Source organism: Nipponia nippon, unplaced genomic scaffold, assembly GCF_047370975.1.
Source record: "Nipponia nippon isolate SJK-2023a ecotype South Korea unplaced genomic scaffold, ASM4737097v1 scaffold_10, whole genome shotgun sequence".
Classification (NCBI taxonomy): Eukaryota; Metazoa; Chordata; class Aves; order Pelecaniformes; family Threskiornithidae; genus Nipponia; species Nipponia nippon.
The window spans coordinates 22,796,374-22,821,553 of record NW_028262291.1 but is presented as its reverse complement, the minus strand read 5'-3'; the positions used below and the strand labels follow the sequence as shown (position 1 = coordinate 22,821,553).

At 39.7% G+C, this 25,180-nt stretch overlaps 1 protein-coding gene across 6 annotated transcripts in view; it reads right to left on the bottom strand.

Moving 5' to 3' along the window:
- The window catches only part of IFTAP (intraflagellar transport associated protein), a 65,948-nt gene that overhangs the window by 25,086 nt on the left and 15,682 nt on the right, over positions 1-25,180 (bottom strand). For all 6 annotated transcript variants that reach the window (XR_015701889.1, XR_015701888.1, XM_087745980.1 and 3 more), the window contains exons 6-8: positions 8,863-9,020; positions 7,341-7,412; positions 6,331-6,385 (exon numbers count right to left, since the gene is read on the bottom strand). Coding sequence is in view for 4 of the 6 variants with exons in the window: in XM_087745980.1 (XP_087602106.1) it covers positions 6,331-6,385; positions 7,341-7,412; positions 8,863-9,020 (285 nt within the window). In the remaining 2 variants the exon portion in view is untranslated. The remainder of the gene's footprint in view (positions 1-6,330; positions 6,386-7,340; positions 7,413-8,862; positions 9,021-25,180) is intronic.

The following is a 25,180-nucleotide window of genomic DNA, read 5'->3' as shown; positions in this document are numbered from 1 at the left end:
TTCTCTTGGTTGCTTATACCTATCTTTAGTCATCTATGTGTTTTAAGTACTTGTTCTCAGCATAGCATCTGATCTTATTCTGTGTCAGTTATATGAGAAAGCTTTCTGAAAAGAACAGTGCAGTCCACAGGTATATATGTTATGTCTTCACATGCTCTGCAACTGCTTTTTCGATCTTTCATAACTTGGGTCAAAACTATTTGTAGGACAGAAGGAAGATGTGAATGCTCATTTAATGGCATCTTCTGCTATTGTTTCAAACTTGCACCCTAAATATATACCCTCACTGAAGGAAGGAAGGAAAGCCTGGACATCAGGAGGTTTGTATCACCTCCTGATATAAACACTGATTTTTTCTGTACTAAGAGCTTCCCCCCCCAGCAGCCCAATCTGTGGAGAGAAGATGAGGAGGAAGCACTGTTATGCAACGGTCTGGCAATGGCTCAGAAAGACAGCTCTTAAAAATTAGGACAACAGAAGGAAATTTATTTTTGCTTTTAGCAAGAAGTGCTTGTCATACTCAGAATGTTAATTCCACCATTTTAAGGCTCATTAGTAATGCAAACAATGTTTCAAATTCCCTTCAATCACCCCATAAGAATGTGGTAATCAACCTTTGTTTGCCAGTAGACATGCCAGAAATGAGCTTTGTCTCTCTATCCTGGCTGCGTGACAGCATATGAAAGTCTAATCGGTAAATGCTGCTTTCTCTGCTGTTTAATCAAGAAACTCCTTCAGAGAGAAAAATTAGGGAGTTTTGACAGTCCTCCTTCTCAGTGGGAGCTCCCAAAGGAACTGTAGGCTATTGTAACTTCTAGCCAGTACCTCACAGCTGGTTTAGGCTGATGCTACAGCACTAGTGGATGATGATCCTAATTAAGCTGCTAATTATGTTCTCTGTGGAGGTGATTAATTAGCAACAGGAAAGCCTTGGATACTGCCAAAGGCACCATATATAGAGATAACTGAGCAGGCAGTGATATCAAAAAATCTGAGAAGAGACTTTGAAATGCACCTCTCCTTATACCATGAAGAATCAACTTCCTGGATGATATGGCAGTGAACTCTGATGATTTTACTCAAGTCCAGCATACTTTAATGAAGTATTTGGAAACTGATCAGTCCTCTTCTCTTTAGTCCCTTTCCCCCTCCCACATGATAGACCCACAGAAAGTGATTACTGCTGAGTTGGGGTTTTTTGCTCATTGTGTACCATTGACGTTAATTGTAACTACAGAAAAAGAAGAATCTATTGGCACAAACCTGATTTGAACTTTCAAGAGTAAAGAAGTTGAAAGTCTTGTCTAAATCTTTAGCTTTACTGTAGCCAAACGATGCCTAGCTATAGATAATTAACACAGGTTTTACTACTTTCAAACACTAAATTTCACAAAACTGCTGTTGATGGGGAGCTGAGGGAGGTAGTGATAGCGAAAAAAGCTTAAAAGCTAAATTTTGCTGTGTCCTCTGATTCTCAGGCTTCAGGCTGTTAGCCCTGAAGAGCTGCCTAGTGTGAAATCATCTTGAGGCAGTGTTAAATGGATTGCAGAGACTGGAGGAGAAAAAAAGAAAAAGAGATTCATCAGCTGGGGGCAGCCCCATACTTGAAAAAAATCCACATAATTTAACTCTGAATCCTCTTCCTCAACCTGATTTTTTTGGATGTAAATATAGGCTCAAAATATAAACGAAAAGGCATAGATTATGGAAAATAACAGATACTGATATAATTTGTCTAAAGAAATATTTAAATAATCAAATAGTTATGCTTGGCCTCAGCTTTAAAGTAACTGAGTCACTTGGGTTCTCCTCAACCTCTGTGGGGTTACAGAGAACTTGAATTTTGAAAAGACAAGTTTACAGTACCTCAGGGCTCTAAACCAGATTAGGATGAGACTCCGATAACCTTGCCTATGCAGCCTCACCCATACATTTCATTAGTCCTATTTTAATTTTCTCTTGTATTTAAAAAATAGCACACTCAAGGTCTCTAGACATTGGGGTTTTTTGGTACTTTATACAAATATTACCTATTATTACATAACTATTCTTCAAGCCCTGCAGCAAGTGATTTGTCACCAGTCCTGGAAAGGAATTCTGTTGCCAAAACATAGGTACTACGTATTCTCCATCCATCCCCAGAGAAAGCCTGATCATCTCTATTGTTGCCTTAAGCTACTTACAGTAACAGATTAAATTCAGTGAGAAAGAGTGATTAAACAGTCCACCATACACATGCTGGCTCTACACGATGCATTAAAGCTATGGTTTAGGGCGGCAATTTTACTTTGCCAATCATGGTTTACTGTGCCAAAGTCCCACAATGGAACGCACTGCCCTGGTTTCAGGCTTTCAGCCCAGTGCTGTCTAGTGAAAACAGCTACAATGAATTTGCATACTGGCCAAATCTGTGCGCTGCTTTTTTTTTTTTTTTGTAAGAAGCAGCTGTATTCATTCACACCTTAAAAGACATCATTGGACTTGGGAAAATAAGTTGGAAAAAAAAGAGAAAAAACACACTAGAATGATTTTTCCAGGACATCTCCCAAAAAGCATTGGTTTAGATGGGACGTTTTAACACCTCTTTTCTATCATGCTTTTCACACTGCCAACTTTGAGCCACTTCCCCTTAAGTGTGAATAGTGTGAATATTTATTGTATTAATATACAGTTGCTAACTCAGCTAACTGATCTGCCCTTTAAAGCTAAATGAAGTACAGAGATACAGAACTGTTGCCAATAACAAGCAGAGATAAAAGCTTGTTGTAATTATACTAGCAAGGTATGACATTTTTCACTGGATGTCCTAGTTTGTTTGGCCAATATGAAGTCTTAAATCCATCATTTGTTCCGACATACGGGTGGCAGCATTTAAAAAGGCCAGCAACAGAATGTCTTTCAAATTTATGTCACACTTTGCCTCACTTATAAACTAACCGGAATTCTTCAGAATTAATCCTTTATTAGGTGGTCAATACGGATATTATTTTATATTACTTTATTATTACGAACAATAGAAGCGACACCACTTTATATTTTAATTTGCATTTCGTTGCTATGGTTTCTACAGGAGTAAGACTATACCTCTCTTATTATGAATCCTATCAAGTGGACTTTGACATGTAAAACGACTATCAAACTGTAAGTCCTATTTTCTGCACTTAGGAGTTGTGCTGGTTTTGGCTAGGATAGAGTTAATTTTCTTCATAGTAGCTAGGATGGGGCTATGTTTTGGATTTGTGCTGAAAACAGTATTGATAATACAGGGAAGTTTTCGTTATCGCTGAGCTTGCACAGAGACAAGGCCTTCTCTGCTTCTCACACCACCCCACCAGCGAGTAGGCTGGGGGTGCACAAGAAGGCAGGAGGGGACACAGCTGGGACAGCTGACCCCAACTGACCAAAGGGATATCCCACACCATATGACATCACGCTCAGCATATAAAGCTGGGAGAAGAAGAAGGAAGGGGAGGACGTTCGAAGTTATGGCGTTTGTCTTCCCAAGTAACCATTACGCATGATGGAGCCCTGCTTTCCTGGAGATGGCTGAACATCTGTGTGCTGATGGGAAGGAGTGAATGAATTCCTTCTTTTCTTTGCTTGAATGTGCAGCTTTTGCTTTACCTATTATACTGTCTTTATCTCAACTCACAAGTTTTCTCACTTTTCTGATTCTCTCCCCATCTCACTGGGGGGGAGTGAGTGAGCAGCTCTGTGGTGCTTAGTTGTTGGCTGGGGTTAAACCATGACAAGATTCAAGGAGAAATTTTTCATTTTGACTCAACAATGATTTCCAGTGAAGAAGCCCTGGGCAAGACCCAGGCTGTGGGTCTCCTATATATAAATTTGGATGTTGTTCACTTTCCTTACAGAGTTTAGAGGGAATAATTAGCTTCTGGCTAGGCAATGTTTCAATGTTATAAAATACAATCTAAATGCTTAACGTTGTTAGTGAGCACTGTTGATTGCTTAGGGGTTGATATGACTTATTTCTGCACTGAAGCAGTCTGTGCAGGGAGTTTATGCAGGGAGTGCTGTCCCATGGGAAGAGCTGAGGAGAGCAGAGATTGAAAGCCAAATGTCACGTAAAAAGCAAGTAGTTAGCACACTGATAATCTACAGTAGTGGTGGTATAATGTTATGTTTAATGTCTTTATAATCACCAATAAAAGCACTAACTGAAAGGTTTTCCCAATGTGGCTTGCACAAAGTCCTATTCAGACAATACAAGCAGATGATAATTTTTGTAATTCTCATCTTATTCAAATGCAGTCTATTTTACTAGGGGTTTCTAAACGTATGTGATTAACATTTACTCTTGCACACACACAAATACACAGAAATGACTGAAAAGCCTGGAGAGAGGCAAGGTCTGGCATGGTCCATAAAGTGGCGAGCTATCCCCAAGCTCTGGTAGAGCTCTTCTTTCCTCACTGCCCACTTGGTATTTTAGTGTTGGGCTTATTTCTCATCATCCAATTTGTGGCCTGTTTTGAATTAGAGATATCTAACAATACTTCCATGAACTAGATATAAACAATTCTCATTTCATTATGATTCAAGTGAAATGTGGGTTTAGGCTTCCACCAGTGAGCCCCAGGTTTTTTTAATAGCTATTACCAGAATTTAAGACATAAACACAAACGAATGTCCTACAAAGGGAAAAATGGGCATATATGAACACTGCACTCAAAAGAAATCTTTGACGTCTGTACCTGATACAGGACTGCTATCTTACTCCCTCCTTCCTGAGATGCTCAGGTTGGAGAAAGAATATTTGCTGTAAACCTGACTTATGTTGGTTTATTATTTTCTTGCGAATTACAGTCAAGCTCCAAATATTCATCTGCTGGAAGTCTCTAAGCCCTCTGACTTCATAGGAATTCTGCTCATACAGAAAGGAAAGATTTATCAAATCTTTAATGGATTAGACAGACTAATCAAATGGCAATAACTAAGGAACTGAAGACCAAAGTCCTGCTCTGTAATAGTGTCCTGGTTTCAGCTAGGATAGAGTTAATTTTCTTCCTAGTAGCTGGTATAGTGCTGTGTTTTAGATTTAGGATGAGAATAATGTTGAGAACACACTGATGTTTTGGTTGTTGCTGAGTAGCGTTTACACTAGTCAAGGACTTTTCAGCTTCCCATGCTCTGCCAGGTGCACAAGGAACTGGGAGGGGGCACAGCCAAGACAACTGACCCAGACTGCCCAAAGGGCTATTCCATACCATATGACATCATGCTCAGTATATTAGCTGGGGGAAGAAGAAGGAAGGGGGGACACGGGACGTTAGGTGTGATGGCATTTGTCTTCCCAAGTAACCGTTACGTGTGATGGAGCCCTGAATTCCTGGGGATGGCTGAACACCTGCCTGCCGATGGGAAGTAGTGAATGAATTCCTTGCTTTGCTTTGCTTGCGTGCGCAGCTTTTGCTTTACCTATTAAACTGTCTTTATCTCAACCCGCAAGTTTTCTCACTTTTACTCTTCCAATTCTCTCCCCCACCCCATTGAGGGGGAGTGAGCGAGCAGCTGGGTGGTGCTTAGTTGCTGGCTGGGGTTAAACCACGACAAACAGCTTCCTTGAGTGACCTCTGGCAAATCCCTTAATCTGTGTGGCTTGGTTTCTTTGTGCAGTCACAGGTATAGATGAGGAAAATATATTTAATCACTAAAAGGTCATCAATTCTGGTGGTAATAAAGACCACACAAACATCTATGATAGACAAATAACTACGGACACTAGGTTTCTATTTACTGTTTAGAGGTGGGAGAGTTAAAATTATTACAGATGTATGGACAGTTCAACACAACTCAAAATGCTCATAATTGGAATTCTTAAAGAAGTTCACTGTGAATTCAAAATTCGTCTCATCTATTTTATGCCCAGGATGAAATAATTTTAATAGGCAGGGGCAACACTTTCATTAAGTATTTCCACATTATAGAACTCTCTCTTAGCACCCACATTACTTTGTGGAGAAACTTTTGTAATCAAAATAATTTCAATACAAAATAGAAGTGCAAAAAAATGTAGAAACGTTGCTAACAAGAAGTGTTCTGCAATTCTGAAAAATCTTGAAAAAAATAACTGCTCACCAGGACACAGTATAATAAATATTCCTTATAATTTATTATCTCATTACCTCTTAGAATGAAGAAATTAGTACTTTAATTTGGGGAATTTAGGCAATTTGAGGAATCTTTTAGCAATAGAAGAACTGAGGAAGAACATCTCTTTTAGAGGAGAAATGGTGCTTTAAACAACATCCATACTCTTGCATGCAAAGACAGACAATGATAGTGAATATGAAGGGGTGGGAAACCTACCACTGCCTGTCTCTTCGTCTGTGTCGATATCTTCCAAATCTAAGTGCTTGTCCACCTGCCATAAAAACCCCAAATTTGAAAATACATTAAAATGTATTAATTCCATTTCTTATTGTACAATCTAGAGCAAATAAAAGAAGCATTACATTGTGTCCTTCATCTTCTCCATTGTCCCCTGCATTTTTCCAAGAAAGCATATGAATTTTCTTTGAAATGTGTAACCCAAAGGAAATAGTTTTAAGTATAGACAAAGAATTGCTGCCAAAATTGCTGCATACCAACTACAGTGATGGGAAAGAAGCTCAAGCTGTACAGCAACTTTTTCAGGAACTTAGTGGGAAGATGGAGAAGTAAAATATTTTCACAGGAAAAAGACACATGATAAGTTACTCTGCATTTTTGCAAGCTCACTGCATATGGCACAGAGGCAATACATGCCGTAGGCAAAGGAGAGCTCAATCCTTCTGTTTTGATATTAATGGTGAACTGAATGGGAAATAAAAACCTAAGAATTATTAGATTTTTAGTATTTCATCTGGGACATTGCACTACTGTCTTTTCAGGCTGATGTCCCTTCAAACAATTTAACTATCTGAAACATACCACAATAAAAGACGTTTCTTATTTCAGGTAGCACTGAACAGATGCAAAGGGTGAGAATGAAAGGCTTTTCCCAGCATATGTGCAAATAGCGTTACCAAGGAGGATTTACTATATGCACTGGGTAGTCTTTTGTGTTTCCATTCAGTAATTAGAGATACTCTTAGAGAATTTTTTCCAACCTGATTTGACACCATTCTTATCAACGCTTACATAACCTTTACACTTTAAAAGTACATATTCACTAACATTTGAAAAAAATTTGGGATGGTGATGCTCTCATCCTTCTTTCCCACAGACAGGAAAGAAATACATCAACAAATTGCAAGTACTTTTTAAATGAATAAAGCAAAAATCAGTCATGTTCTACTTATAATCCCCACTTTGAAGAAAATCAAAGAAAACCTCACCTTCACTCTTTCAGACAGACTGAGATCATTTCCATCAGAGGCACCAGCTTTCCAGCTCTCATTCATCACTGTCTGTAGATAGATAGGCAGAAATACTTATATGCATGAAACAGAACCAAAATCACAGTCAAAGCTCCTACTGATTCACACACACAGATCCTTTATGGTGTACTTAAAAATTTTTAAAAATTGAATGCAATGCTCCTGAGAACAGAACGTATGCAGGTAATCCTCTGAAATCCTACACAGGATCAGACTGAATCAATTGGAATAACAGTGCAAGTAATCATAACATGCCTAAAAAGCAGCATTTAGAACAGAAGTATTGTTTTCAATAGCAGTTTTTTCCCTCTTTCCTTTCCTCAGGGCAGGCTTAAAGGTTACAGTGGCCAACTTACTGCATTACAGCCTCATCCTGCTACGATGCTACCAATTTTTCTGATGCATTCTACTATTACTGTATTTGTTTCTTAAACTGCTAACGTGACAAAAATGTGCAGCCATGCCTGAAACTTTTTTTCTGTAGCAACAAAGACAAGTATTAAGATGTTCCATTAAACAAAGGATAATGGAAGTTGCACATTGCTTTATGGGGCAGAAAGCCAATTCAAAGTGGCTAAAGTAAGACACCCAAAGGCAGTCTATCCCAATAAGGCAACCATATTCTTCATGAGAAAAATGGCAAAAAGATTCTTGTTGTTATTATTATATAATCAACTGAGAAAATGTAATTGTTTTAAAAGCCTTGCTTGATTCTACCTCAAAGGCATGTTCTAGCAGGAAGGAAAATGACAGCTTGTGCTCTTTGACTGAGGCCTGGCAGGCCCATCATTTGAAGGCACTTAAGTGTGTTGCTCTGTGTACTGCACAAAATGACCTGCTACTTCTCTTTTAATAAAAAATTTAATGAAGGGAATTTTAGAGTACAGGCTAGATCACAGCTTAGTTATTTGTTATTCAGGCAGGAGGGCAGAAGTTCTTAACAAGTGGACTCAGATTTCCATCTAGCTCTCTCCAGATGATGTCTGTTGTTTTCCTGTCCCTACACATGAAATCCCTAATCTCATATGTTTCAGAAGATTAAAAATGCCTCTGACCTGCCTACTGTTTACTTTAGGTAGCTAAAGCAATCTAGCTTCAGTAACACAGAATTCAGTACTTGCTAAAAACCCCAAGAAACAAAATAAATCTGTGCATGCTGGCATCCATACTCTCAAGACTTTTTCCTTTTTGCCAGCCTCTACTGTTAACTGTTAACTTCAGTGAAAGCATTACAAAGGTCCTTGCAGGGTGCCTTATATATTAGTCAGATTACGGCAGCTCTTCAGTAGAGCAAATGCCACTGCCAAACGTGATCCCTGCAGGTGCCTCTGTAAGCATTACACACTTAGGTAGTATTTTAAATATTTGCCTCGGATGGGATAAATACCACTAGCCTCTAACATTTGGACAGTACATCTCCCCATATTTTCATCTGTTTGAATGTGGTGCTTGTCCACATGGACAAATGTTAACTCATTACCTCATTCTCATTTGGCATCTGTGGTGGAAGAGACACCCACATTTCTTTGCTTCTTCCAGGTGAGCCATCCTGTTTATTTCTGTTTGATAATTCAGAAGTAGAAAATGTTTTTCTTAGGGAGTCCACTTTACTTCCTTGAATTGTCTTCCCCTCTTCCTCTGCAAGGAGAACCACACCAGATCAGATAACATAATGCACTATCCAAGAAAAAGAAAAACGTGAACATTAGATCTCATATTGGCTTATTTTACACATTCACTTTTCCTCTCATGCTCAGAGCTTCCATGTGCATCATATACATGTACTTTGCAATCTTTATCATAAAACCAAATATGCAGTTTGAACTTCAAGTGCACAGAGTATTACCTGTTCCTCAATACTGAAGAATTCATTGTTTCAAAAGCTTATGCAATATACAGAAAACTTGATAAAATAACCCAAGAGCTGAAAATACCGCAAAAAGCAAGACATTAAGTACAGTTACACCTTAGTTTTTATTTTAAAACTTTGTTTAAATGCTCTCTGAATGCTGCACAAAATGGCACAAAATGGCATTTGTGCGCATGCTTTCATCCGGCACTGCAAACACCAACACATATGAAGAGAGTCTCTTCTTTGCGACACTACTATAAACCCCATAGCAACTGCGTGCACTCAGTAGAGCTATTTTAGATGTACGTTTTCAGAATTAAAACCAGAAACCCCCATCATTCCCCAACACTAACACACACTCCCAACACTTACATGTCTAGTTTTAAAAGTCCCGCAACTGTGCTTATGTGAGATCTGTGCTCACAAAATCACTTGATATCTTAAACAGTTCAAGTGCGCATATTCCTTCACATACCAACCAATGCTGTACTTTCTTATCAAGCACAAGAAAGGACTCTGATTTTGACCATAGTACAGTAATGATCTGGTCCAAAATGGAGTAGTTCTTGTATTTTCTACCTCAATATCTTGGTACCACCCGGTTTATACCGACTATCAGTCCAAACATGTGCCCTGTGTGTGAACCTCACAACCATTAGAGCAAAAGCCCATGTTGTCTAGTATAAAAGTGAGCCTTGGCAGTTCTTGTCAGAGCTGATACTGATACTGGCTGTGAGTCCACCCAGTGCAAGCAACCACAGTGCTCTCAGGTGACCATGGGCACCGCTGCCAGAATCTCCACCAGTCCAGGACCATGTGATGAGATGCACTGACAGGTCCTATAACCTAGCCCCTGTATCTTTAGCTAGTAAAACACCTCATTTGATCCGATTTCTTTAGGCACTGCTGCTTTCGGTGTTTAACAACTATAGTATGCTCTTGACTTATCTTAGTACCAATTTGTCAGCAATCTGACTGGGTGGGAAAATTTTGCAAGTAAATATTTTTTTATCGGCATCAGACTAACAAACAGCAGTATGCCAGTGATATTTAATTGCCAGAAGTTTAGGTTCTGAGATTAAAGATTAAATACAGATTTTCAAGCAGTTTGTTCCCTTAGGGGATTCCTTTGGTCTTGAAAGACAGACTGGAAAAATGTTTTGCCAGTGCATTGACAGAAGATTGGAATAACTTCTCTCACGTTTATTTTATACATCAATAGTGGCTAACTGGGCCCTCACTGAAAACAGAGAAGTATTCAGAAACAGAATTGAGTCTTTCAATGATAACTTGTGACATCTTTCCGACCTTTAACAACTCCTGGGACAACAAGAGCAAAGTTAAGACAAGTATTAGTGCTTCTGACTGTCCTACCAGCCAGGTCCATAGGGTACGGAACAGCCAGCAGAATTAGGATACAGCTAGGTGATCATCAAATGAAATCTCAACAGTACAGATTGGATCTAGGAGCTGATTACAGATCAGGACAAGTATGTGCATGGAAGTATGGATTTCCGAACCCATGCTGAACAGTTTTTTTCCGACAACATGGCAAAAAATACATATCATGGCCAAAATAAAAATGCCAGACTTTTTATTATAGAAGTCTCATTATCAAATATGGAGCGGCTATAGGACAATCAATTCAAATGAACTTCACAGCACATGTTCTTAATGAAAAATAAATGCTTGTTTAACAGTTTCTTGGGTTTAATTTGAAAAATCTACTTTGTAACAATAAGAAACACTGCAGTGCATTTCTAAAGCATAATTATATGTTACAGGCATTGAAGTAATTCTTGTGGAGAGTTGCAACGATGCCCTTGGGGTTACTACATTGAGCCATCCACCAAAGAGTTATTAATCCCCAGGGACAGCTCTGTGCTGCAGTTACTATGAAAAAAGGGCTAGCAGTTTGGGCATAACCTGAAGTCCACACTCATAAGAGTCCAGGTTCATAGAAAGTAAATTGCACCAGACCAGAGCAATTTAGCAAACAGATTTTAATGCTCAGACCACAGATGGATCCTCTGAATAATTCCTAAATCCCAGGTCTCTTGATACGACATCTGCCTTCTCCCTGCTTTTTTAGCAAGTACTTTCCTAAAACAATATTTGGAAACAGCAGTACATATGGGCAATCTCTTCTTCCTACACACTCTCTTTTTCAAGCCATGGAAATGAAGCAGTATTACACAGGAAACCCTCTTTCAAATTCTTGACAGGTAAAATGGTCACCCGCTATTTGAAGATATTTTTACTGTCACCCTACTTTATAGGAAGAACTAGATGACTAGCTCAAAAAGCTTCAATCTTTTGTTACTGTAGTGGTAAAACAGGATGGACTTCCTGTTTTATACTAACAACTGACAAGTTTGATATTAAAGAAAGACTGACAAGCCACAAAAGGATACTAATGTGTTTTAGGGTATGTGTGTATTAGCAAATTATTCAGCCAAACATGCACAGCCCTACTGAGTAACAACAGGGACTGAGGACCCAGTATCCTCCCTCTGCGCATCAGGAGCCTCTATGTATGAGAACTGAGAAAAAGCTTCTGGAAGCCATACACTTTTCTCAGCCAGATCAACAGAGAGACAAAAGGCATCATCAACTGGAATGATCAGCAACATAATTCATAGAGCCAAAAGGCTCTGAATAAACACGATATTCTTGCACAAGCCCATGCCTATCCTGAATACCACTGTGGTCATTTTTCTAGGATATAAATCAGATCATCCTTCTCCAAAATATAGGTTCTGAATTCTCCAAATAAAATAATATCACTTTTACCATCAAAAGACCCATGACACATAGTTGGGCAGTTATAATTAGACAGTACACATGAGCTGGCAAACTTATTTTATTAGGTTATATATTTTCTGGACAGCTGAGCTATTGTCACAGTTAAAAAGCTAGATATATTAAATGAGCTAATAAGAAATGAAGTGCATTCACTTATGTGCCATTTACCAACCCCAGACTACAGCTAGAAGCACTAGAAAAGAAAAAAGTCTAAGCAACCCAAAGCAGTTGTGAAATGCATGCTGTGGACAGAGTATCAGCTATGCAACCATGTGCATAATGAGGCTGTGCCACAAAAATTGGAGGCGGGGAGGTGACTCAAACATCACGTTGCTAGCCTCAAGCACAGTCCCTCAGGGCCAGTAAGATCCACCTTCAGATGTCCAAAGTAACTACTCATACCTAGTTTCTCATTGCATGCATCACGTAACTGGCTCTCTTGAAGGAGTAACAGTCATGATCTTAAAAAATATTATTAAAAAAAACACACATAAATTGTTCTAAATGTAAAGAAACTACAATCTGCAGAGAAATATCACAGCTATATTCCTTTGACAGTGTTCTGAATTTTAACCATTTCTGTCCTTACTTTTGAAAGAGAAGGGGAAGGAGGAAGGATCACATTCAAGCCAGCAACAGGATCACTCTGCCTTCCCCCTGACTAAGTGATAATTGACTCATTATTCACAGTCACAGTTCTCAACCTGCCAAGACCCAGATGTGCAACACTGGCCTTTACAACATGTGACTAAAGTCCAAAATAAGGGATACAAACACAACAAAAAGTCGCAGAAGGCGGCGGCTGAAATGATGGAAAGATTCACACATTCACTCTGCAGACATTTTTTCAGTCTTACTTTTTAGAAATTCCACTGTCAGTACCTTAACAATGAAATAACAAGCCAGCTTAGGTCTCTAGAAAAGTAAATCTGAATCTCTCAAGAGTAGTATCCATCATAATTGTGTGTCACTTTAAAAGCATGTTGTAGACTTCAGAAACATATTTCTATCAGAAAGTATATGCAGCTTGATAATTTTTTTTCTCTCCTGCTATCTATCCTCTATATTGTTTAAAATTCTCTTTGTTTTCAAAGTTGGAAGGGAATCTTTTGAAAATGTCCACTGATCACCCACATATTTCAAAGAATAATGAAGTCACTTATCACAAAGCCAGAGAAGAGAGCTACCAGGATTATCAGGAAAAACTTCCTGTCAGTGAAATCTGTGAGATGAAATAGTAGCCCCAGAAGAATGATAAAAGTCTCGTGGTTTGAAACATTTCAAAGCCAGACCAGATGCAGCAATCAATAACATACTGTAGAAAACCTGGCTTGGGACAATACACTGGACAAAACAATACAAACTATCAGGTATTTCCCATTGTTTTTCAATTCAGTGAATTCATTCCAAAACAAAAAATTGGGTGAGAATGAGAAACAGTCCCCTTTAACTATAAAAAAAAATAATACAGCAAAGCTGCTGTTGTTAAGTTCCAATTTACTTCTTTGTCCTCAAAATCATAGAATCACAGAATCATAGAATCATTAACGTTGGAAAAGACCCTTAAGATCATCAAGTCCAACCATTAACCTATCACTGCCAAGTCCACCACTAAACCATGTCCTCAAGCACCACATCTACCCTTCTTTGAAATACCTCCAGGGATGGAGACTCAACCACTGCCCTGGGCAGCCTGTTCCGATGCCTGACTACCCTTTTGGTGAAAAAGTTTTTCCTAATATCCAACCTAAACCTGCCCTGGTGCAGCTTGAGGCCGTTTCCTCTCGTCCTATCACTTGTTACTAGGGAGAAGAGACCGACACCCATCTCACTGCAACCTCCTTTCAGGTAGTTGTACAGAGCAATAAGGTCTCCCCTCACTCTTCTCCAGACTCAACAACCCCAGTTCCCTCAGCTGCTCCTCGTAAGACTTGTGCTCTAGACCCTTCACCAGCTTCGTTGCCCTTCTTTGGACACGCTCCAGCACCTCAATGTCCTTCTTGTAGTGAGGGGCCCAAAACTGAACACAGCATTTGAGATGCGGCCTCACCAGTGCCAAGTACAGGGGCACTATCACCTCCCTGGTCCTGCTGGCCACACCATTCCTGATACAAGCCAGGATGCCATTGGCCCTCTGGGCCACCTGGGCACACTGCTGGCTCATATTCATATGGCTGTCAACCAACACCCCCAGGTCCTTTTCTGCCAGGCAGCTCTCCAGCCACTCCTCCCCAAGCCTGTAGCATTGCATGGGGTTGTTCTGATCGAAGTGCAAGACCCAGCACTGAGCCTTGTTGAATCTCATACAGGTAGCCCCAGCCCAACGATCCAGCCTGTCCAGGTCCCTCTGTAAGGCCTTCCTACCCACCAGCAGATCAACACTTCCACCCAACTTGGTTGTCATCTACAAACTTACTGAGGGTGCACTCAATCCCCTCATCCAGATCATCAATGAAGATACTGAACAGGACCGGCCCCAACACTGAGCCCTGGGGAGCACCACTCGTGACCGGCCACCAACTGGATTTGACTCCATTAACCACCACTCTCTGGGCTCAGCTGTCCAGCCATTTTTAACCCAGCGCAGAGTGCACTTATTCAAGTCATGAGCAGCCAGCTTCTCCAGGAGAATGCTGTGGGAGACAGCGCCAAAGGCCTTACTAAAGTCCAAGTAGACAACATCCACAGCCTTCCCCTCATCCACTAAGCAGGTCACCTTGTCATAGAAGGAGGCCAGGTTAGTGAAGCAGGACCTCCCTTTCATAAACCCATGCTGGCTGAGCCTGATCCAGTTGTCCCACACGTGCCGCGTAATGGCACTCAAGATGATCTGCTCCATGACTTCTCCCAGCACCGAGGTCAAGCTGACAGGCCTGTAGTTCCCCGGATCCTCCTTCCAACCCTTCTTGTAGATGGGTGCCACATTTGCTAACTTCCAGTCATCTGGGACCTCCCTGGTTGACCAGGACTGCTGGTAAATGATGGAGAGTGGCTTGGCAAGCTCCTCCGCCAGCTCACTCAGTATCCTCGGGTGGATCCCATCTGGCCCCATAGACTTGTGGGCATCCAGGTGGAGGAGCAGGTCAGTGACTGCCACCTCTTCGACAGCTGGAGCTTCATTCTGCATCCTATCTCCATCTCCCAGCTCAGGGGCCTGAAAACCCCAAGGATGATCAGTCTGACTATTAAAGACTGAGGCAAAGAAGGCATTAAGTACCTCAGCCTTCTCCTCATCCTTTGTGGCAATGTTTCCCTCTGCATCCAACAAAGGAGGGAGATTCTCCCTGGCTCTCCTTTTGTCACTGATATATTTGTAAAAACATTTTTTGTTATCTTTAACAGCGGTGGCCAGTTTAAGTTCTAGCTGGGCCTTCGCCTCTCTAATCTTCTCCGTGCATTACCTCACAACATCCTTGTAGTCCTCCTGAGTCACCTGCTCCTTCTTCCAAAGGTGGTAAGCTCTCCTTTTTTTCCTGAGTTCCAACCAAAGCTCTCTGTTCAGTCACGCTGGTCTTCTCCCACATCTGCTCGACTTACGGCACATGGGGACGGCCTGCTCCTGCGCCTTTGAGACTTCCTTCTTGAATAACATCCAGCCTTCCTGGACTCCTTTGCCCTTTAGGACTGCCTCCCAAGGGACTCTGTTAACCAGACTCCTAAACAATCTGAAGTCTGCCCTTCTAAAGTCAGGGTAGCAGTTTTGCTGGCCCCCTTCCTTACTTCTCCAAGAATTGAAAACTCTATCATTTCATGGTCACTGAGCCCAAGACAGCCTCCGACCACCACATCGCCCACCAGGCCTTCTCTGTTCGTAAACAGCAGGTCCAGCGGGGCACCTCCCCTGGTTGGCTCGCTTACCAGCTGCGTCAGGAAGTTATCTCCCACACACTCCAGGAACCTCCTAGACTGCTTTCTCTCTGCTGTGTTGTATTTCCAGCAGATATCTGGTAAGTTGAAGTCTCCCATGAGAACAAGGGCTAGAGATTGTGAGACTTCAGCCAGCTGCTTGTAGAATACTTCGTCTGTTTCCTCATCCTGGTTGGGTGGTCTATAACAGAATCCCACCAGGATATCTGCCTTATTAGCCTTCCCCCTGATCTTTACCCATAAGCACTCAACCTTATCATTACCTTTGTTGAGCTCTAGACAGTCAAAATACTCTCTAATGTACAAGGCTACCCCACCACCTCTCCCTCCTTGCCTGTCCCTTCTAAAGAGCTCGTAGCTGTCCATTGCAGCACTCCAGTTATGTGAGTCATCCCACCACGTTTCTGTGATGGCGACCACATCATAGCTTTCCTGCCACGCAATGGCTTCCAGCTCCTCCTGTTTATTGCCCATGCTGTGTGCATTGGTGTAAATGCACTTCAGTTGGGCTACTGATCTCCTCTCCAACATCCAACACAGGCATGCCACACCTAGGCTCATCCCTAGCAAGCCTGGTTTTATCCCCTTCCCCCTTTGCATCTAGTTTAAAGCTCTCTCAATGAGGCCTGCTAACTCCTGAACCAGAATCCTTTTCCCCCTTTGCAACAGGTGAACCCCATCTGTCTCCAGCAGTCCTGCTGCCATGTAAACTGCCCCATGAATGAAATGAAATGAATGAAATAAAAATGCTGGACTGAGGGCCAGCAGAAGGCCTGTGAATCCCTTAAAGCCCTTCCAACTTATGCTTTGATGGAAAACCTGGGATTCAAATCATACAGTGACTTTGTGCAGGACTCCTGAACAAAAAATAATTTTACTCACAGTAGCATGATAACTGTCTTGCACAGAGGTCATAAGTACAAATTTCATGTTCATTCACTATCTCCATTCTTCAAACACATCATCAGCAAACAGCCACATTTTAAAACAAGAACCCTGTCGCTGAAATGTTTCCATAAAATATCACTTTGAGATGTTCAAAACACCTAACATACTGTACGAGAAGTACCTTTATTTACCTATTTGCAACTATGTAAACCGTTGTATCGTGCTGAGTTCATTTACCCTAAATGCCAAGCTGTAAGAGGAAAAAGCAAATTTCAAGGCCAAAAATCCAATCTGTTGGGAAGACAATTTTTAAACCCTTCTATTTCTTTTTGATAATTCAATCAAACCAGCTCCCAGGTTTTCTGCAGTAACCCAGTCAAAACTTGCAGCCTTCCTCTGCTTGTATATTGCCCAGCTGAGAACAGATTGTAGTGTTTTATTTTAAAGTTACTTAGCCTAGAAAACCTGCTCTGATTTACATTCTTGAGCTATCTTCCTGTTTCCATGTATTTAAATGCATAAAACTCTGTAAATCAATGCAGTTTGTCCAACTTTTCATGACAAAAAGCCCAAGTATCCCACACAGTAAGTACCTGGAGGATTTCAGTATTAGGGTCCTATATGTCCGTCCGTAAGTCAGAGCAATCCAGGTGCAATTCAGGCACCCAAACTTCATTATGTAGTGCTGTTTTAAGAGTCTCAGGGCATCCTGCCTAGCCTCCTGCTGCCACCCAAAAAGACAGTGGATGTTCCATAGATACTATGCCATATCTGCCAACCCTCAGCATCTGAATTGTCTGTCCTCTAGCTGTCTGAATTCCTAAAGTTCCATTCCAATCTTACTCAACCAAAACCCTCACTAATTTTGATAACAGTGATCTCACAGTAGCACTGAGCAAGCAGAACTCTTCTGTCAAAGTAACTTGATCTATAGAGCAGAGAAAATAACAACTTACTTGCCTAAATGTCCAAATTAATATTTGTAACACATCTTGAAAGTCCAATATGTCAAACATTGTGGTCTTCCATTTCTACATTTCACCTCCAATTAACGAGGGCATTTTTGCTGCTGAATCCACTTTTCTTCACTGCAGTGTTTCCTCACTGTAACTCACTCATGCCTATGGAATTCTTTCCTCTTTACACCAGAACAGAGATTCAGCTGGTGCAGCCTTTTCCCCTAATGTCTTTGATCTTACCCTGATTAAATGACAAATAATCAGTAAAAAGTATTGTTTATTTACCTTTTTTTCCCTTCAAAAAAGGTCAGCTTTTACTATAATCAGTAATATGGGCTTGATTCATTTCTCAGTAATGCCAGTTTCCTCAGGAAATTTCACTACACCATGTCCTCAGCTAGGATAAATACATATTCCATGGACCAGGACAAGTAACTTCAGTGGGATGATTTCTGACTTAAAAGGGCAAACTCTTAAGTCCCAGTTATTAGTTGTGACTGCCATTTTTTCATACTTCCCTTACTGTAGTATGTTTAAAAAACAGACAGGAAAGGACTTTTTTTGTATGTGCTCCTTCAGGGCAAGGATGAATGACTGTTACTCTCAAGTATATTTCAGCTACTCTCACACACCTGCTTTAGCTTAATGCACAGCAATACTTCTTCAAAACTAACTCAGCTCTTAATTTTCAAAAGTTTAACTGTTCTTTTACTGTATCAGTACCTCTCTCTTTTTCCTAGTGGAACCTATATGTTCTGGTTTTATGGAGTATCTATACTTTACCTGTATCTGTAGATATTCTGTGTCTCCATTGTGCTTTAGATAGCGTCAGTGTTAGAAAAGGGGCAATACTTCCTGTTTATACCACATTCACCCCAACTGATCATTTAAAAATACGTATTATTCTTCCACGGTTCAACAGTGCTGTTGCCGGATACCTTCTCCATTTGAATATTATAATGCAGTCAGTTAAATAACAAGGCAAATGTGCACTTGACCATTTCAGCAGCCTGACATGAGCAAAATCCTGCTTCTTCCAACAGATGATGATGAAAAATAATCTTTAAAAAATTCAGAAAACTATGACAGAAATCTTAGAGCAGATCCTCAGCTGATATTAACCAGCAGAGTCCTATTAAGAGAGCTGTGCCTCTTAATATCTACCACGGATCAAGTGGTATCTATCACTACCAAGCAATGCTAACATACTAGATCAGATTTCTAGTTCTCACAATAGTGTTGGGGGAGAGGGACAGCTTCAGGCACAGGCAGTACAACTGACAGTATTTTGCAATTATAACTTGACAGTGTATCAGGATATAAAAGCTGGAAGACTTTTTCCAGAAGCTGATAAGGGTGGGCCTGCTTCCAATGGTTTCAGAAAATCTACACTGTCCTTTGCAGAATGCAAATAGTGTAACATTTCAGAAACTGTGTTTGAAGGATAGTTTAGGAAGAGCTTTAAATTAGACAGTAACTAGTGGGAGAAAACTAGGTGTACAGGAACCCTACACTTCTTTCTGAGTCTTGGCTACACTGAGCCATACTTTGAACCCTAGCTAAAAGAAACAATGTATTTGAGTTTATTACTTAAGTAAGCACTGTGTTTGTTACACTTGCTTTTTTTTTTTTCTTTTTTACAGTCAAAGCAACCACAAATGTGCTTAAACTCATCCTGAGCACAAGAAAACTTCATTAAATGCATATGTTGGGAGCACTGTAAAAGAGCAGGTGATATACTAATAAATCAGGACAGAATTGATTTTTAAAAACTTCCGTGTACTTGCATTCTGGAAGAATTCAGCACTAGCAGGTAAGTAGATAAGCACTGTAAGAAACAAGTGAATTGTATATAATTAAAAACATCTGACATCTCCATACAAAGTATTCCTTTCTTAACAAATAATATCATAAAAAGATTACAGCAGGTGGGAACAAATTAATAAAATGTCAGAGAGCCCAAGAGTTTCTAAACTGCTTGATTTTGGATATTACAATTAAGACATTAAAGCATCTTCAAAAAGGCCTGACTTTTTTTTTTTTTTTTGGAAGGCAAATATCTGCTTCTTGAAACTAGGCATTTCTATGTGATTTTATACTGGACACAGAAAAGCACACAATCCTATAAAGAGTTCAGCACTAAATTGGAAGTGAGGTCACTTGATTTCTGTTTCTGATTGTCCTGTTGAGCCACTATATGGCTCTGATCTCTGACATTATTTGCTTTGTGTCATTTCCACATCTGGAAAAGAGGGCTAACAGTGCTTCCTCACCTCAATCCAATGACATGAAACTTAGCCAACAGCTGCATTTAGCACACTTTGATGACTTTCAAGGCAAGGTGATGAGTTAGAGCAAGCATTCATTCTGTGTTACTGCTTTTTATAGTACTACAAAATTCAACCATAGCCAATATGCTACTATAGGATGGAATCTGTATCAAAGTGTCAACAGCAAAATTACTAAATAATTCCCTTTTTTACGTTCTAGAAAATCAAAGTTATGCAACAGAATGAAAATACATTTTTTTTTCCATCTGAAACAATCTTTAGAAATTGTTTAGTAATAAAGGCATCACAGAAAAGAGCAAAGAATTGCTATTAGGGAAGCACTATTGTTCAAGGGCTGTCAAAGTTTCCAGGAGTCCAAGTGCCTCTGTCCTTATCTGGTGCTGCCAGTGAGCTACTGTGCAAATGAGCACTTGTCATTTCCCCTCTTTATGCCTAATTTTTTTCTGTCTATACAATGGAGATGAAGTACTTTGCATAGCAAATACCACTGAGATCTAAGGACAACAAACATCCATAAAACAGATCAGCTATTATTGTTTCAAAAATAATCTATTATGCTTGCATCCCAATGTCTGGGTTTTTTCTACATTTAGGAGCTCTGTATGATATTTGATTTTATACTATATTGAATGAAGGTTACATAGAGATAGCTACGGAAATTATGATCAATAGAAAATGGCAAATTTTTTCTCCCAACCAATTCTTTCCAATGATCCAGCACAACACATCAATAAAAAGCTTTGAATTGATGCTGTTTCCCTATTTCATGCCCTGTTTAAGTTCCCTGGGGATGACAGATTAATTTAATTAGTTTTATTGAACTGCCTAGTTGCTTTTATTGGCAAATCCACTCGTAGGAAGAAAGCTGCAAATTTCTCTTGGGGTTAGCATTGTCCTACTGGTCCATTTTTAAAATTAAAGGGAATTTACTGTCATTTCTTATATAGTTTTCTGCTATGCTTTCTGCTGTTAAGACTCACATTTGTAAGGTGCCTCCACTGACACTTATGTAGGAAGTTTAAAGTCATTGTTTTTCCTAAACGTGGTTAACGAAAAAAGGAAGCAGACAGCTACCGTCAAATGGACTGTGAACTAAATACATCGCTCAGCTTTCACTGGGGAATTAAATTAATCTGATCACAACACAGAATATGGTTCTTGCATGCCACCTGGAAGCAGAGAGGTAGGCAGCCACTTTCCAACTTCCTCTGCTTGGCAGCTTGCTCGGCACAGAAGCATCAAAACAACAGCACTGAGGATACAAAGTATATATCCAAGATTCAGTTTGCTTAGAGATGGGTCTGATCAAAGTCCTCAGACTTCAACACACTGCCAGGCAGTGTGAGGTATATGAAATAGAGCAAAATTAACAGCAGGAATGGGCTGAATTTAATCCCAGTGGTCATATGCCCAGGACCATGGAAAAAATATGAATCTAAACTTAGGTTTGGATAAGAATTTTATTCATGGCAGCATTTTTCTATGCAGCTGACTGATCCAGGATCCCATATTTTTAGAAGTGGGAGAGGAGTAATTTAAAATCTGGATGAAAAATTTAAAGCTTGGATCACTTTTTTTTCTGTATTTTTTGTAGAAGGTCAAAGGAGGTATTTTATGCTTCAGTGAATTTCCCAGTCTTCCTCTGAGTTTAGAAAAATGAGCAGATGCTGCCTTCTAATTTTGGACATCATAGTTCTCTCCACCAGATTTCAAACACTCTTCCTAAGATCTGAAAGAGCCTCTTGCCCTGTGTGGCACTTTTTTAAAAAAGCAGGGATTGGGTCTATTTCCATGAGATTCTGTCCAAAGTTGTTCTAGGAAGTGAAAAGACCACTCATTGACCACATCTACAGAAATCTGTGTCATTGATTCCTTTGTATATCCAACTCTTCTGAGGCTTCTTCAACTGCACAGTCAAGAAATAACTCTTAAGGTTTTTCTTTAGACTTAAAAAACATAGTGGAGTTGTACAACCTCAAAGCAAATGCCAGTTAGCTGTTTTATTATCAGATTGTTTTTATACTCAAAGCTAAAAGAACAAACTAATGAAACTAAATATGTAATTTGGTATAAGCATAAGAGGGTTCAGTGATTCTAAGAGCAGCACAAATGAATGTATTAAAATAAATGAGTAATAAAATTATTCCTCTTGCCAGTCTCATTGCTTTGGAATTGCACAAGAGGTGGTCATTTTTTTCCAGATGCTGAAAAGTTCTCCAAAGCTTTACAGCGAGCATGAAAAATTTCATCTTTCTGGATCTGTGCTCTAATTACTAAATTATATTCCCATGGGTTCACCAGCCCTTTCATCTATCTATTCATTTTGTTAATATTACCCTTTTGACAAAAAACACACTTTGGATGCTGTATGTAGGAAAACTAAGAGACTTAGTAGAATCTTAACCTAGCTCTCAAGTGTCCATCCATTACAGAATCAATAAAAAGGGTTAAAAATGTTTCCAATTATGGAGGGAGTGCTCCCATACTTTTTAAATATTATGCATTTAAGATATATAGGTCATGTTCTGTTGGAGTATATATGTTTTAAATGCTTAGCTCAGAGTTTTAAAATACATTTAAGTATGTTTATCCATGTCCCATCAGATCTGATATAAGTGAGGTAAAAGCCTTACTATAGGATATACTTGTCACTTAGTCTATGAACTCTCATTCTGTCACAGCACCAAGCACACTAAAAAACAGAATCATTGGTTTTTTAGGACTACTAAAATCAGGAAGATTAAATTCCTGTATCAAAGATATAATTTTATGGTCCAACTAAGTTATAATGTATCTGTGTGCTATTTAAACCATACACATATCACTAAATGAATTACAAAGAATTCAGAAGGACTTTATTTTGACTCCAAATCTTGTTCTACTTGAGCAAATAACACAAGGAAGAATAGGATCTCTGTTCTTAATCTACAGAGTAGCCAAAGGTAATATCACACATTCAGATATAAAAAGACAACATTCTAAAAATGTGATTTGCTTGATTAGGATATTAGCAATCCTCAAAAAGCCAATGAAAGTTAGGAATGCAAAAATTCATTAATACTGTTTCCAATATTTACAAGAATGGAACTATTCTGTCAGCAGAAGATCCTAATGTGCTCACAGGGGGTCACTCCAAACTGACATTTATAGCCTCAAAGAGTTCTTTTTAGATAAGCCAGAACAGTCAAGGATGCTTGGGTTTTTGTACTCAAAGTATATTCTTTTCAATTCCACTGTTGTGCTGGTTTTGGCTAGGATAGAGTTAATTTTCTTCATAGAATCATAGAATCGTAAAATCATAGAATCGTTAAGGTTGGAAAAGACTCTTAAGATCATCAAGTCCAACCGTTAACCTAACACTGCCAAGTCCACCACTAAACCATGTCCCTAAGCACTGCATCTACATGTCTTTGAAATACCTCCAGGGATGGGGACTCAACCACTGCCCTGGGCAGCCTGTTCCAGTGCCTGACTACTGTTTCCGTGAAGAATTTTCCCCTAATATCCAACCTAAATCATAGTAGCTAGTATGGGGCTATGTTTTGGATTTGTGCTGAAAACAGTATTGATAATACAGGGAAGTTTTCGTTATCGCTGAGCAGTGCTTGCACAGAGACAAGGCCTTCTCTGCTTCTCACACCACCCCACCAGCGAGTAGGCTGGGGGTGCACAAGAAGGCAGGAGGGGACACAGCTGGGACAGCTGACCCCAACTGACCAAAGGGATATTCCATACCATATGACATCATGCTCAGCATATAAAGCTGGGGGAAGAAGGAAGGGAGGGATGTCCAAAGTTATGGCATTTGTCTTCCCAAGTAACCGTTACGCATGATGGAGCCCTGCTTTCCTGGAAATGGCTGAACATCTGTGTGCTGATGGGAAGGAGTGAATGAACTCCTTGTTTTGCTTTGCTTGAATGTGTGGCTTTTGCTTTACCTATTATACTGTCTTTATCTCAACTCACAAGTTTTCTCACTTTTCTGATTCTCTCCCCCATCCCACGGGGCGGGGAGAGTGAGTGAGCAGCTCTGTGGTGCTTAGTCGCTGGCTGGGGTTAAACCAAGATAGTCCTTTTAGAAAATTAACTCTATCCCAGCCAAAATCAGCACAACTGTGTGTACATTTAACTAATGAAGAAAAATTAAACATTAGTTAGGAAATCAGATTCTCATGAGATGCTTCCAAGTATAATGTAGAAACTCCTGGTGAAAATATCCTTGCAATCCCAACTAGAGAGCTAGTACAAATTCATGCAAAAGTGAAAATCACCTTATATAAATATGGTACCCGGTGAAACCACTGGGATCCAATTAGTTATGTGCGTGTCTTCTGTTTCCAATGTTATGACAGTCAAAAATCTATCAGATGGTGATGTTTTTCAAGGAATTTTTTTAAAGAGCTCCTATATATTTACACACACAACTGAATGGGCTTGGTTATTTGTGTATACAAATAGCTATCTCCATATCTAATTAAGCAGGACTGCAAATTCTGACATTAATGCTCATTGTACAAAGATTTAGTATGTGGATCAACGCCATTATCAGGCCAAATTCAGAAAGGTAATCTGAATATGGTCAGATTTTACTTGACAGTAACCACAAATATATCCCCACAGTAAATATCTGAATTCATACATAAAAGTGAAAATTGCTGGAACCTATTAGCAGGTAGTCTTATTACGCTATCACAGTTGCTTTTAAAAAAAAAAAAAAAAACAAATGACTATTTTTCAAATGCAAAACTAAGAAAATAAGAATGTGATATTTTATAAAGTTTTTTACACTGTTCTGATGCTAAAATGCCTTGTGCTGTAAGTGGAATTTTTGCAGGTCATTGGTTTATAATGCAAACCAGAACCTTTGGGTATTTTTAAAGGAAAACAAAGGTGGAAGGAAAACAAGCTGAGCTGTTGTCTTTATACCAGCATAGCAAACTGCATTTCTAAGCATCTGATTCAACTAAAGCTCTACCTTTCATATGGTTTTAGTGGCAGATGCTATAGTGTCCTGGTTTTAGCTGGGATAGAGTTAATTTTCGTCTTGGTAGCCGGTATGGGGCTGTGTTTTGGGTTTAGGATGAGAACAATGTCGACGATACACTGATGCTTTGGTTCTTGATAAGTAGTGCTTAG